The 14761-nt window shown below is 39.3% G+C and overlaps 1 protein-coding gene across 3 annotated transcripts; it reads left to right on the forward strand.

The window, feature by feature from the left end:
- The first annotated feature begins 94 nt into the window (after window positions 1-94).
- zfat (zinc finger and AT hook domain containing) lies at window positions 95-13554 on the forward strand. 3 transcript variants are annotated; one of them, XM_026183981.1, is made up of 24 exons: window positions 95-449; window positions 1122-1280; window positions 1485-1646; window positions 1828-1956; window positions 2176-2289; window positions 2373-2495; window positions 2590-2669; window positions 3383-3465; window positions 3639-3713; window positions 4833-4981; window positions 5104-5195; window positions 5363-5511; window positions 6259-7171; window positions 7640-7766; window positions 7901-8133; window positions 8269-8350; window positions 9609-9728; window positions 10636-10809; window positions 10948-11036; window positions 11511-11649; window positions 11893-11999; window positions 12788-12875; window positions 12996-13093; window positions 13179-13554. In XM_026183981.1, the coding sequence occupies exons 1-24, from the start codon at window positions 431-433 to the stop codon at window positions 13371-13373; spliced, it is 3699 nt and encodes a 1232-aa protein (XP_026039766.1). In that variant the 5' UTR covers window positions 95-430; the 3' UTR covers window positions 13374-13554. The 3 variants fall into 3 exon arrangements, with proteins under 3 accessions (XP_026039766.1, XP_026039765.1, XP_026039767.1); XM_026183980.1 differs by having other exon boundaries at window positions 96-449; window positions 13173-13554; XM_026183982.1 differs by having other exon boundaries at window positions 96-449; window positions 2614-2669; window positions 13173-13554.
- The last annotated feature ends 1207 nt before the right edge of the window (window positions 13555-14761 follow it).

Here is a 14761-nt window from a genome sequence, read left to right on the forward strand (position 1 = left end):
CTGTTTTTGTACAATGACACATTTCTGACTATATTTGTATAAGTATATGATAAATAGCACAGAATCTGTAACACGTTCGTTTTTTTTTTAATCTCTAGTCTTTTCGAGGCCCGAATGTGCAAGCGAACAGCCAGGGGCGCTTTTTGGTCGCTTCTATCGCGTTCGGTGTGTATGCACCGAACGCCTAAACGCGCTGCTTTGCGCTGCAGTGCGGTCCTCCTGCCACAGAGGGCGATGTCTGTTACAGTGCTGCAGCTCCAGCAAACTTCCGCTGGCCTGAAGGATTTGTGCCGCAGATTCGACAGAAATGTGTGTCTTTATTCAGTAAAAAATAGACTCTAAATCACGATTTAGTGAATAAATTTATTCGCATATAGGTTCTGGCCTGTATATAAATTAGTATTACTTCGCTCGTTGGTCGCAGAGGGAAATGGATGGACAAAAAGCAGGTAAGAAATTTGGCTAGCTTCAACTCGAATATGTTTTTCGGGTCTTCATGTTAACTCGGGCCAAATCAAAATAAACAGACGTGCATGGTTTAAAAAAAGGGCACCGTTTCATTTGGCGTTTTTTAATATTATGCTCAAACTATGGACACTATACAGAAAGAAAAGTACAAATAAGCTACAAACCGTAACCTGTTACGTTAACACACAGTGTCACCTGACTCCACGGTCAATGTAGTTCCCACACTTAAATCAGCATTAAATGACAAATTATACACGTGTACTTTACTATAGCAATAATTATCATAGAAGTTAACAATGTCTGGTTAGACGATCTGGTTAGTTTGGGAGTGGCTTTTAAGCTATTGTTCCTGTAATAATATGTTTCATTTGAGGTGGATTGGGAGTTGAGAGAAAACCGATTACTTGTTTGTTATTAATCTTTTTACATTTTCCAGCAGATTACATACATGCAGTATATAACACGGTAAAATTAGCCAATATCCACCCCACAGTTTCTCATATTGCCGCAAAATGTATCTTCTCTGTGCTACAAATATTAGTTGATTAACGCATAAACCTCTACGGTACAAGAAAAAAAAAACAAACCACGACGAGATCAACTTATTTAACAAAAGGCTCTGGATATGCCACCTTTTCTCTCTGTGTCCCCAGCTGGTTCTGTGTTTATGTGTCGCCTGTGCAACGTCTTTTCTCCAAGTCGCTCCCAGCTACTTGCACATTGCTCCCAGCTGCACCCTCAGCAGGAGCCTCTAGATGACATCATTATTGCGCTGCAGCCTCTTGTGGCAGATCCTGTGGAGAAGCTGGCAGGTCAGAGCACCACCACATCACCACTATTACTATCACAAAAAAAGACCTTACTCAGGTCTGTAAATGTTTTGGCTACACAGACAATGATTGCAGAATAATGTCTTTGTTGATGCTGTTCTCTTAGGTGGATGTGTTGCAAGAAATGAAAAAAAAAAAAACAGTGCTGCCTTTTTTTAACTGTTCTGTTGGATTATTGGCCCACAGAGACCCTGGTGAAGCGAAAACGAGGAAGACCAAAGGGCTCTACGAAGAAGATACGCACAGATTTGACAGAGGGCACGGCCATTTCCAGCCATTCTCCAGAGAATAACTCCAGAGAAGAAAAGAGAAAAAAGGAGGAAATTCAACAATTTAGTTCAGCAGAAGGTGGTATTGTTGCCTTATACAGTGTAAATCAATCTTTTGTTACCTGGTAGTACTGGTCTGCAGACTGCTAACTGATTATATTAGTTGGATAGCTGGTTCTTGTTTTGTATTCCTGATTAGTAATGTAGCTTTGCTGTTACTAATCTGTGGTACATATGTTTTTGTAATAATGTTTTTTTAGCACAAAACAATGATGGGATATCAGGCCTGGAATGTAGACACTGCCATCGCTCATTCAGCAACAGGCGTCAAATCCTTAAACACATCTGCCTAAGAGAAGAGGATGAAGATGCAGATGAGGAGGAAAATGGTGAGGAATCAAAGGGCACAAATGTGAAATAATTTATCAGCAGGAAAGTCAATGCCTGCCGCAGATGATTTCAAAGAACAGTTAGTTGGAGAGCATGCTAGAAATGTTGCTTGAAGACTGTTAAATCTTTTCACACACACACTGAAGATGTTAAAGTAGATCTAGTTACTGTACCTAACATTTGAAGTTTATCAATTTAATACACACAATAATTTTCAGGGAGCATCTCTGGTACAGCAGAAGGTGAGGGAACGGAAAATGTGGATCCCGGAGGAGTTGATCCAAACCAGAATAAACACAACCAGACACAATCAGGACTTGATCGAGAAAGCAGTAAGATCATGAATATGGTTTCTTAAAATTAATCATTATTGGAAGAATAATGATCTGATCTATCTTTTGTTCTCTGTTTATAGAAGGGGGAAACTCTAGATCCTTAAAAACCAACCACAGTTGCATCTCCAAGGAAGGAGGCCAAGCAACAGGAAACAAAAAATCTGTTATCAGTGTTGTTCTGACAGAATATGAAACACTTCCAGGTTGGCATTAAAGCGGTATTTAAGCCTGCTTTTACTTTCTGGCTAAAAATGCAGTTTTATGAATAACTATAATACTTCACTTTTAATTCAAAAGGTGTTTTTAAAATGGTTCCTGTAGAGGAAGGTTCAGCAGAAGCAGAATCTGGTTCTATCAAACCTCAATCTCAACCTCAGGTAAGTGCTGAAATGCTGTGGAACAGCAAAGAGTCAGTTCACACAAATTTTAACCCCTTAAAGCCTGAACCATGGAATTGCCCAAATCAGTTTCTTAAATGGAGTGTTTATCGAACCTTCTGACAAATAAAAAAATAAAATATAGTAATTTGCATATATTAATTTTAATTTGTATCATGTTTGCCACATCCAGCTATTTTTGTAATTTATTCCTAAAAAATGTAACGTGCAATTTATTTTGTTTATCTGGGGGTAAAACTATTACACTGATTATGTTTCTAGGAGTCCTAAAAACTTATGTATTAAATACATTACATTTGGCTTTAAAGGGTTAAAATATGTTTTTTTTTATGTACAACAAAGTCTTCTAACAAAGTTACACAGTTTAATTTACACATGGTTTGAGACCTCTTCCTTTTGTAACCATGTTAGCCACGTGGTGTTTTGATTTTATGTTGCTCATAAAACTCGAAATTACACAGAAGTAAAATTCAATTCTGTCCTTTAGAAACACAGGATTGTGCACAGTGTTTACATTATACTTACTTTCTGCTGACATCTCTATAACTTGTTAACAGTGTTTTTGTTGCAGTGAAGAAAGTTTTAGTAGTTCAGCTGAATTTGAACTCGTGATTCTGTCCTAAAAAAGATACCGTGTTTGTTGTCCAAAAGTATTTTGTGACATTATTATATTGATCTTTCTGGACATTCAGCACTCTGCAGTCGTCCAGAATGAGTCACATGATGTTGCAAGTGAAGCCATCACAGATAACCCTCAAACAGACCAGGAGCCAAGGTAATTAATAAATTATTAAACCAGAAGATTTCTTGTAAGTAATTAGAAGTCAGTGTAATTGATTTTAGGTGAAATAGTTGGTTTGTGAACATTAACAATCTTTTACAAGATTTTTAAGTTTCTGGTTGTCGCTGTGTGACCTGTCAATGTTTTGTTTTGTTTTCTATTCCTAGTTCTAATCCTACCACAACAACAACGACAAACAGCAGGGGCTTCCAGGAATGTTCTATCAAACAAGATGCTTCCAAGTACTTTTTGAATATTTTAATATTTGTAGTTGTATTTTCACTCAAATGTTGTTTCTTCATATGTGCATCATGTGAAAAAATAAGCGCACCCTTACTGCCTTTACAGAAATTAAGAAAGTAAGTAGCATCCAGGTGCTGCTAATCAAATTCACTTGACTGTTCCAGAGCAGCTGAGAATAGTTTTAAGGCCAATTCCAAACAATTTGTCCATCATTCTACAGAGAGAAAGATTATTTACAAGTATACAAGACAGTTATTAATCTAAGCAGGAGTGGGCGTCCCACTAAATTATCCTAGTATTAGACCACTACATATAATACCTTGCAGGCCTCAGTTAGCATGTATAATATTAAAGTTCATGAAAGAACTTAAAAAAATGGAAGCATGGATTAGGTTACATCTTTTGTAATAAAGTCCTTAGGACAGACAAAACCAGATGCAACATATTATCAACACACACACAGCTCATAGCATGGTGGTGGCACTATGATGATTAGAGCTTCTTTACAGCTGCATGACTTTGCAGTCATTGAGTGGACTCCTCTGTATACCAGAGTATTGTAGAGGCCATCTGCCCAAAAGCTAAAATGTGCAACAGATTAATGATCCCAAGCACAACAGCAAATCTATAACAGAATGGCTGAAAAAAAAGAATCAAGGTGTTGTAATGGCCCAGTCAAAGTCCAGACATCATCAGCCCGACTAAAATGCTTTGACCGGATCTTAAAAGCACTGTGCATAAATGAATGCCCGCAAAACCTCAATAAACTAAAGTAACGCTGTAAAGAAAAAGAGGGAAGAATTCCTTTACAGTGATGTGAGAGACTGTTAAAGTCCTACAGAAAACCTACTTCAAAAATTACTTCAAGTTATTGCAGCTAATGCTAACTACAAAATGCTGGCTCATGGGGTGCACTTAATTTTTCACACGGCAGCATAGACACGACTGTATGTGGATTTTATTTTACACAGTTTTTAGATTTGGGGCTACAGTGTAGCTAAAAGCTTCTTCTTATGTAATATGACAGAGGTTAGGTCCACCCTGTTTCACCATGATATCAACAGGAGTGAAACTGATCAGCTATGAGAAATGTAATATTGTCACCTGCTGTCTTACAGTTTGCCTCAGAGCCACCTGAAAATTTTTGCCTGTGAGTTCTGTAACAAAATCTTTAAGTTCAGACACTCACTGGTTGCTCACCTGAGGACACACACCCAAGAAAAACCGTTTCAGTGTCTGCACTGTGACTACGCATCGGCCATCAAAGGTAAATTAGTCTATAGATTTCAGGATGGCTGCGTAAATGAATACAAAGTTGAAGTTGATCGTGTTTATAGCATTAACTGGAAAAGGAAGAGTTGCACTACTTACTAGATTTGTCCTTTAAAGCAAACCTGAATGTTCACCTGAGGAAGCACACTGGAGAGAAGTTCAGCTGTCAGCACTGTCCTTTCACCTGCCTCAGCCCAGGACACCTCAAGGTGCTGGCATACTGCTCTCAGTAGTCATATTGTTACATGCTGAGTATTATTAGCATTAACACACAGGCTTCAAGATATTAAAGTTCTCTTTTGACCGTGTTAGATATACTGAATATATTTTCAGTGTGAAGCTGCATGGTTTGTAATTTGTGTCTCTGTGGATGCAGGTCCATATAGAGCGTGTCCATATGAAGGTGAAGCAGCACTGCGGCTTCTGTGAGAAAAAGTACTCTGATGTCAAGAACCTGCTGAAACACATGGAGAAACGACATAATCTAAAAGATCCCACTGTTTACCAGAGCTACCAACAACTGAGGTTTGTCCTGCTGAAGAGGTTTTCAAACTGTGAGGTGCTCCTCCAGGGAGGTGGTGCGTGAAGTGTTGAATGGGGTTTATAGCCAAAGACAGAGGGAAGAGTTCCTGATGCAACAATACGTTAATGTAGCTCATTGTAGATACACTATATTGCAAACGTATTTGCTAGAGGGACATCCCGTTCTTAATCCACAGAGTTTAACATGATGTCGGCCCACCCTTTGCTGGTATAACAGCTTCAACTCTTCTCTGAATGTTTTCCACAAGGTTTAGGAGTGTTTATGGGAATTTTTGACCAGAAGGCCTGGCTCGCAGTCTCCACTCTAATTCATCCCAAGGGTGTTCTATCAGGTTGATGTCAGGACTCCATTCAAGTGCTTTCACATCAAACGTGATCTTCATAGATCTTTCTTTGTAAAAGCTTGATTTTATACGCCTGTTGCCATGGAAGTGATTGGCACAGCTGAATTCAATGATTTGGATGGGTGAAGGAATACTGTGGGCAATATAGTGTTGTTTTTTTTTTTTTTTTTTTTTTTTTTTTTTTACTAATTTGGCTTGTAATTAATTGCAAATGATCTTTGCGAGTCACAACACATGCATTTTTTTTTTTAAATTTGGGTGAAAAGGGGGAAAATTACTTAATTTTGTCACTGTCAGATTTGGAAACTCTGATCTTTGCTGATATCTCTGACTGTTTCCTGTGACCCTGCCTTTGTAATCTGTTCCGTTTGTCTATATAATCCAGGTTAAAAACTCGCCAGGGCCTCAGACAGCTCCTTTACCACTGTCACATATGTAACCGACGCTTCAAAAACCACCTAGAGCGAGAGCGCCACATGTTAGTCCATGGGCCTAAGCGTCCCTACGCTTGCCTGCTCTGTGACCATGCCGTGACCAAGATGGTTGCCCTCTCTGCTCATGTCAGGAAGCACCTCTTCCTGTACGTGTGCTCCGTGTGTAACGAGAAGTTTGTCAGCTCACAGAGGCTGAAGAGTCACTTGACAGAGTGTCACCCAGGACTAGATCAAGAGCAGACCTTCACTGACTCCATCAACAGCAGCTACTATTTGGCTCAGCCTGGAGGAGACATGCTGGGGAGTGAGGCGAGCATGGACACACAGGAGTGCCGGATACCACAGGAGAGAGAAGAAGACAGAATACGAGAAGAGGACGGACAACATGGCACAGGGGGGAAGGAATGGGAAGATGTGGAAAGAGAACAGCTGAGAGAAGAGAGAGAGCAAGAGAATGAAGAAGAACAGGCTAATAAAAATCCCGCTGAAAGTTTAGAGGCAGTGCCGCTGATAGATGGAGAGATGGGAAAGGAAGTAGGAATAGAAGAGAGAGAAGCACAGCCAACCTTTAAAGACGGACAAGAAGAAGCAGCAGCAGAGAAGATGTCACACATTAACACGCCAGACTCATGCAGCTCTGCAGCTGAAAGACTCAAAGAGGACTCGCACACCTTGTTATCACAAGAGAACATTCAAAGTCCACACTTAGAGGCTGGGACTCAAAAAAATGGACACGCACCTGCTGAGAACACACGCACATCATCTTCATCATCATCATCAGGAACTATAACCCCGTCTGATGCCAGCGCATGCACACATTTGTCTGCAGGTCCAGACAACAGCCAGGCTGCACAATCAGAGGAGGTAAATGCAAAATTATAATATGATTTAATTCCTAATGAAAATATTTCTTCTTTAGATGTTACCTCGTTTATGTTTTATATTTACACAAACGAGGAAGCACCTCCACATTAGCTGTATTATTCTTTAAGATCACAAACCAATATTACCAAGAGAAAAAAACACATTTTGTATTTTTTTTTTTTTTAAATGGTGAAAACAAGTGTAGTTTTACTGGGATTAGATTCCTTAATCTGGTCGTATCCTTCTTCCTATTTGTATGACTTTAAATATGTAGATAGTCCTGCTTAATTTGCCAATGCAGAGATTCAGTTTGAAGTAGCGTCCTCTGCATGAGTGCTGAGCAATAACTATTTTATAGTGTGTTTAGTTCTCACGATAAATCATCTCCGATAAATCACTCATGGTAAGAAGACAAGCATTTTTATCCAGTCTTATACTGAGGTTGCATTTGTCCATTTCTGCTGGTAGGTTTCAGAGGGTTCCCATCACAATGCATTCGAGCAGGTGTTTTCATCCCTTCAGAAGACTCAGCTCAATATGGAGACTTTCCAGCGGCTTAGGAAAATTTATGGAGAACTAGAATGTCAATACTGCGGTAAGACAAATAAAAAAACAAAACTCTTTGAGTAGATTGGATTTGCTTTGTCCTGCTTTTTTTAATATTCACTTAACTGTAATTTACTGTTAAATACTGTGTGCAGCTCCTAATCACAGTTTTGTGCCGCACAGGTAAACTGTTCTGGTACAGAGTCCACTATAACAGCCATGTGCGCACACACACCAAGGAGCACCTGCATTACTGCTCAAAGTGCAGCTACTCTTCCATCACCAAAAGCTCTTTAAAGCGACACCAGATCCAGAAGCACAGTGGCTTGCTGCTGACTTGTTCGAATCCTGACTGCAAATACAGCACGCCTGACAAATACAAACTTCAAGCACATATGAGAACACACAAAGAGCAGGTAACTAGCCTGAGCAGACCAGTTCCTAGTGATAGGTTCTTAATATGTGGTGCTGTTGAATTTATACACTGAGGCTTAAACAACTAAAAATGATTGCTCCTTCAGCCTTTCCTTGTGTCTTCTCTTCAATTACAGGGGAGGAGTGAGACGTGTCCTGTCTGCCATCGTAATTATCCAGAGCACAGACTAAAGCACCACATTAAAACATCACACCCTGGTAAAGAACACACAAGCATTGCTGTGTCACTACAAAAAACTATATAACTCATTCTTGTTTGTTTTTATTTTAAAGCAGATTCAGATCTGTCTTTTTAAAACTGCCAGTATTACCTTTTGCTCCTGCCTCACTAAATCCAAATTATATTATTATATAATTATATATATTATATTATTATTATAACTTTTTATTGGGCACGTATTGTGAGCACAGTCAGTCAGGTAATTTTATATAAAAATAATGTTGCTTTCATAAATACACAGTGTAGAATGGTCTTCCAGCAAACTGATGTGATTTCATAAACTTAGTTTTAATCTATTAAAAATACACGCGGAACTGATTTGTGGAAGCTGCCATGTTGGCCCACCATCTTGAAGTGGCTGAGATGGACTGGCGATGTTCCACCTACTTGAGTTTTATGTGTCTGGCTAGAGACTGTCCACAGACTGTCCACAGACTGTCCACAGACTGTCCACATACGTAGTACGGCAAAGATGGAGGAGAAGAGCTCGTAGGCATTTCTGTCCCATGGTGGCAAATTTTAAGTAGTGCCTCCACCATCAGACTCAGGATATGTAGGATGATGCTTCTGTTTAATCATCCGAGAACCCGTCCCCTTCACCAAAAAGTAAAACAACTCAACTGGGATCTGGATAAAAACCTCATCCTCCCCTTCCACACGTTAAGCCACATTTTACAAACTCAATTCAGAGCTCTAACACACAAAATATCCCTAAACACGCTTATTTATTCCAGATATTAATTGTTATCAGCAGATTAAACATGTGGCCGCCCCGTCTCCAGAGAGCTTTCAAAACGAGCCAACTAAACAACAACAACAACAGCTAAGCTATGCGTCATAAACTAAGTTATGCCAGCTAATGTTAGGCTCGAGTCTCTTAAAAATCACACTTTCCCTCTGATAAATAGTTTGATTATACTGAACAAGAACTTTTTCACTAAGTGTCCGAGTCCAACAATGTTAGATCCACTTCCAAGAAACTTTCCCTGATGCTGCTTAACAGCAACAATTGACTGCAATCTGCTGACATCTACTGGTTAGATTTTACACCCCGGACCTTTAAATGATCAAAGTGTTGCAGTTGCTTTCAGCCAAAGCTGTCGCACAAGGCTAAAATAAATAAATAGCAAAGCTAGTTTCTGTTGCTAACTTTCACAATATTTTGATGCCCATTAGAAATTTGCCATCTTGTACATTTACTGCATGTTTCTTTGTTTGCATGGATGTTTTGGACAGACACTCTTCCTATACAAGGTAAAGGACTGATGGTGCAGCGTGCAGAGAAGTGCCCTTACTGTGACTCCTACTTCCTAAAGAACAGCAGTGACTTTCAGCAGCACATCTGGGCCCATCAAGGTCTGATAACACTCTGCTCTTTAAAGCTGGCGACACGCACACAGCACAAGTCCTCAGCACATGTGGGCGAGCACCTCTGCACAGAGTTTTACTGTATCATTATTTTTGAAAGCTGAGTTACCATCTGTCCCTCTTCCTCCTGGCCGTCGTCCAGAAGAATGAAGCAGACTGCAAATACACATGCAGATGTTGTTGAGGGAAATTGGCCCATTAGTCAAGTTACTCTTAAAATGATGAAAACAAAAACAAGCAAAATTGTCCATGTGTGATGCTGGCAAAAGAAACACTTTAATGGCTATTTTTCTTTTGCACTGGTCTCTGCAGCAGGACTTTTTGTTCTGCAGATGTTTTTTTTAAAGGTGAATGAGATTGCTAAAATTACTTTAAGACTGAAGAATATGTCCCTGCTCGGCTGAAGCTGCTTAATATATACAGCCTGTTCATATCTGCTGTAGAGTACAACATTTTGTCTTGAGGAAGCAAATTGCTGTACTCGCTTGATTTGATAAGTTTTTTCACCTCGTCAGTTTATAAAACAACAATTTTCAAAAAAGTTTATCTGGCTTTATTTTCTTTTTCTTTCTATTCTAATACTTGGCTGACTCTAATCCAGATCACCGATGGCTGCACCTTTTCAACAGTCACTCGTAAATACAATTGGCACCAAGTATCCATAAAATATCCACTTTAGTCGCATATCTCTTAAAAGTTCAGGAGTAAAAACATTTTCCTGCTGAGATTTGCTGTTTATGGCTTAAATATAATTTGATTGCATTTGGAAACGAAGATTTCCATGTTCAAAATGTCTATTTATTTTTTGCTTAATAATTTAATTTAATTGCTTAATAATCTTTTCTGCTGGCAGCTTGTTAAGTGTGTGTTTGTATGTTGTTGTCTGTGTGGGTAGGTTTGAAGCCATACGTCTGCAACGTGTGTGACTATGCAGGTCGCAGTAAAAGCAACCTGAAGACTCACATGAACCGACATAATACGGAGAGACGTCACCTCTGTGATCTGTGTGGGAAAAAGTTCAAATCTAAAGTCACGCTGAAAAGCCACAGACTGAGCCACACAGATGAAGGTATGCACTTTGTTAAAATTACATTATGTATTTCTTTAATATTATAATTTAAAATTAATGATAACTTTGCGTATGTCACAAATGCTCTTAATGACCAGTGATGATAAATGTCACAGTGTTTACTTTGCGTCTGTCCAGGGAAGCGGTTTCAATGTTCAGAGTGCGACTTCACCTCGGTCTCTAAACCTTCCTTACTCAGACACATGGAGCAGCACGCTAAATTTAAGGTCAGATTACATCTAACCTTACCATCCTCAGTTTTATTATTATTTATCTTTTAACAGAATATAAATAGAGCGACAAACCATCAGGGTCCGTGATTCCATCTCAAATCAACACAGGCCTTTTATGATACAAAGTTTCAACACCTATAATGATTACTGTGAGATTTTAGCATCATTTATCAAATATCAAAGAAGAAAATATATACTAATAAAAAAAGAGTAGAATAAAGAAATACAGATGACTGAAAATAGTGTAGCAGCCGTAATCCTTACACCAAACTCCTTGAACCACAAAACTTTCATGCAAATCTCAAACGGTCGAGCAGAAAATGTTCTAAAAGTTGGTTGATTTCAAATGAAATGACCCATCAGCATTCTGTATTTAAAAAAAACTTGCTTTAGATATGCTGCAAAATTTTACCCAACAAGAGAAAACTAGAATTAAACAGCAGCACTAACATGTGTTTGTCTCTGTAGCCGTTTCGTTGTGCTCACTGTCACTACTCCTGCAACATTGCTGGCGCTCTGAAGCGGCACTACAATGTGAAGCACCCGGATCAGAGATACGAGAATGCCGGACCCGGATTGCCAAACCCTGACGCCCTGAAACAGCAAGGTCCTAACTCTGCTCTCCCTCCACTATGTCCAGGCACCTTGATTATTATTAATTAATATATAATTTCACTGCAGCTAGACATTTGTAAAACATTTGAATACAGCGTTGACATTTGTTTTCTCTTGGCAAGCTCTGGTTACTACATTGTCTGACCTCTGTCGTAGCTGTAATTGTTGTCTGACTTAGAGTATGTAGGGTTTCAAACAAAGTGTAATATAGCTCTTTGTGTGTGCTTATGTTTAGGAGGTATGAAGTGTCCCGAATGTGAATTTGTTTATGGCACAAAGTGGGAGCTGAACCGTCACCTGAAGAGCAAACACAGTCTGAAAGTGGTAGAAGGCCCTTGGGAGGTAAACAAATACACAAGATACAATGATAATAAAATAAAGCTAGCTGGGTGTGAACGCTGAAGTGTGTGGACTGGTAGCCTAGAAAGGGTATTCTGTTTATCCGGATGTAGAGTTTACTGTAGAGAAACGGGGCCCGGCGAGCTACTGTAGCTCTTCTGTGTTGTGCCATCTGCTTGATCCAGAAGAGAAGACTAACTGCTCCATTAGTAAGACTCTTTGGTTATTGTTTTGGTATCAGGAATATTGGAACAGATCATTTTCTCTAAAAATCACGTCTCTGTGGCTTTCAAACCCAAAAACATACTACGCCAAAGAACTGGTCTACCCCAAGGATTGGGTCCCCCGGCACAAAGAGAGTAATGTAGTGCAGGTAGTGAAGTACCTGGAGGATTGCTGTGAATTATACATTGGGGAAAACAAACAGCCTCTGGCTAAGAGCTGCTACTTTCACCCAATTTATGCTTCAGCAGGAAATCTACTACGTAACTTGATCTGACACTGAAGAGATTACTTAAATGAATGAGAAAACATTTCTCCCACATCCAGATGAACAGGATTTCTATACATGAATGATTGAGCATGCATCCAAACATAGAATGAAATTTTATCACTTATTTACCACTGTCCTGTTTGGCTAAGTAAAGAAGGTAAACATTGTATCCACACCATGTCATCCATACCATGTTAGCACCTTAGTATCCCATAGCTGTAGAATGTTACCATTGGGTTTATTTGTAGTAACTAGAAACTAACTTAATATAATCTCTTCCTTGTGTATGAATACGTAGGTGGGAGAGGAAGTAGAGGCGCAGTATGTGTCTGTGGAGGATGAACAGCACCTGTCAGAGGCAGCATTAGCAACCCTGCAGGACAACGGTAAAACCTTCAAGAAGCATCAACAGCTTCAGGATAACTGAAGCTGTTTTATGTGCTTATAATGTGCGTTTACCTATGTCCTATATAACACTGAATTCATTTAGTGCCTTTTCTGTTCAGTTAACATCCAGCAGATCACTGAGCTCAGTTCAGAGACTCAGGATGCTGTCACCTCCATGGTCGCCATGGCTCCAGGCACTGTAGCTGTTGTACAGCAGGTGAGCGACAAAACATGACCATGTAAGGAGGTGAGATTTTACAAAATGGCAAAAAGTTTATGTTGAGCTGTCTATGAAGTTGCAGGTGGCCGACGAGCAGGAAGTCGGTAACTGCAGCAACCAGCTGATGGTGGTAAACACAGAGGGGGCCCTAAATGGTGACCAGGTGATGGTGTTAGAGGAGGGACACAGCCTGGAGGCACTGACAGTCCTTACTCAGGGAGACGACACACACCACTATATTGTCTACGTACAGGAACACACTGTAGAAATCAACTAGTGTTTTGCTACCATTTTACCATAATGTACCAATAAACAGTAAAATATGGATTTAGCAACATTTTCAACACTTAGTTACATATATTTTTCAGACAGTAATGAAATTAAGTGCAATACGCCTGTGATAATGTGGTATATTTTGTACTAACAAAGTATATTTTAATAAAATCTCTTCCCTTGAATGTGCTTGCTTCATTTCATCAAATTTAATGACAGGCTCATAACATGGTGCAATATACTGTATTAGAAATACCACAAAGCAGACTTCCCAGTAAACACCAGGTAAGAAGAAGGTGGAAGTTAAAACCACAGATACCATTCTAAAATGAAAATAGTACCATGCAAACTGATTCATGTGTAATTTATTCGCACATTTATTTGCAGAGGTGTGGACTCGAGTCACATGACTTGGACTCGAGTCAGACTCGAGTCATTAATTTTATGACTTTAGACTTGACTTGAAAAAATGTTCTAAGACTTGTGACTTGACTTGGACTTTTACACCAATGACTTGGGACTTGAATTGGACTTGAACCGGTTTACTTGAAAAGACTTGATATTTTACCCCAAATATAAAATTTAACATGCATATTATATAGAGATTGAAAATGCGACGTCATTCACGGGTAGAACCGCAAAGGATTCTGGGAACTCGTGGCAAGCGGTACTAGCGCACGCAGGCTTTCAATTAAAATCAGTTAAACAGCGATAAAAAGAAACACAAAAATGTCAAGAAGCTGTTGTATTATTAACTGCAATAGCCGGTCGCATGACAGCCACGGGAAGCCGACGGGTAAAGAAATCGGTTGTTATCGGATTACGACGTTTAAGAGAAATTGTTCGAGCCATGTTTCCGAAGTAACAAAGAGGCGACGGATGGCCTGGATTGCAGCCATTCAAAGACCAAATATAACGTCCCAGAACACTCCAGCTCACAGGTTAGTCTGCTCCAAGCATTTACACAAAGGTCAGTCTGCTGTTGTAGTTAATGCGTCATTTTCATAACATAATTGGTGATATAGGTTACAAGCAAGTCTGGCGCTGAACAGAAATTGTCGCGCTATGCTCCTTTATTTATTGTGCATAAATAGTGAATTGTCCTGACACAATATTGCGTTTCGCTTCTGTTATTATGGTACATTGACAAAAACATATACTTTTATTCACAGAATAAAACAGTTGTTTTGTATCACTAATTGTCCAGTGCGATTACAGCATACAGTATTATTGTCACTGCTACATTTCTGTAACGTGTACCAGAAATTATTTCCACTACTAATTAATTACCGTTAAGCTCAAAGGTTATATTAATAAACGGATAACGAATGTGTATTTATGAAGACTATTTGTGAGACTGGTAAACTTATGATACGTACGATGGTCTTTCGT

This window comes from Astatotilapia calliptera, chromosome 11, assembly GCF_900246225.1.
Source record: "Astatotilapia calliptera chromosome 11, fAstCal1.2, whole genome shotgun sequence".
NCBI lineage: Eukaryota > Metazoa > Chordata > Actinopteri > Cichliformes > Cichlidae > Astatotilapia > Astatotilapia calliptera.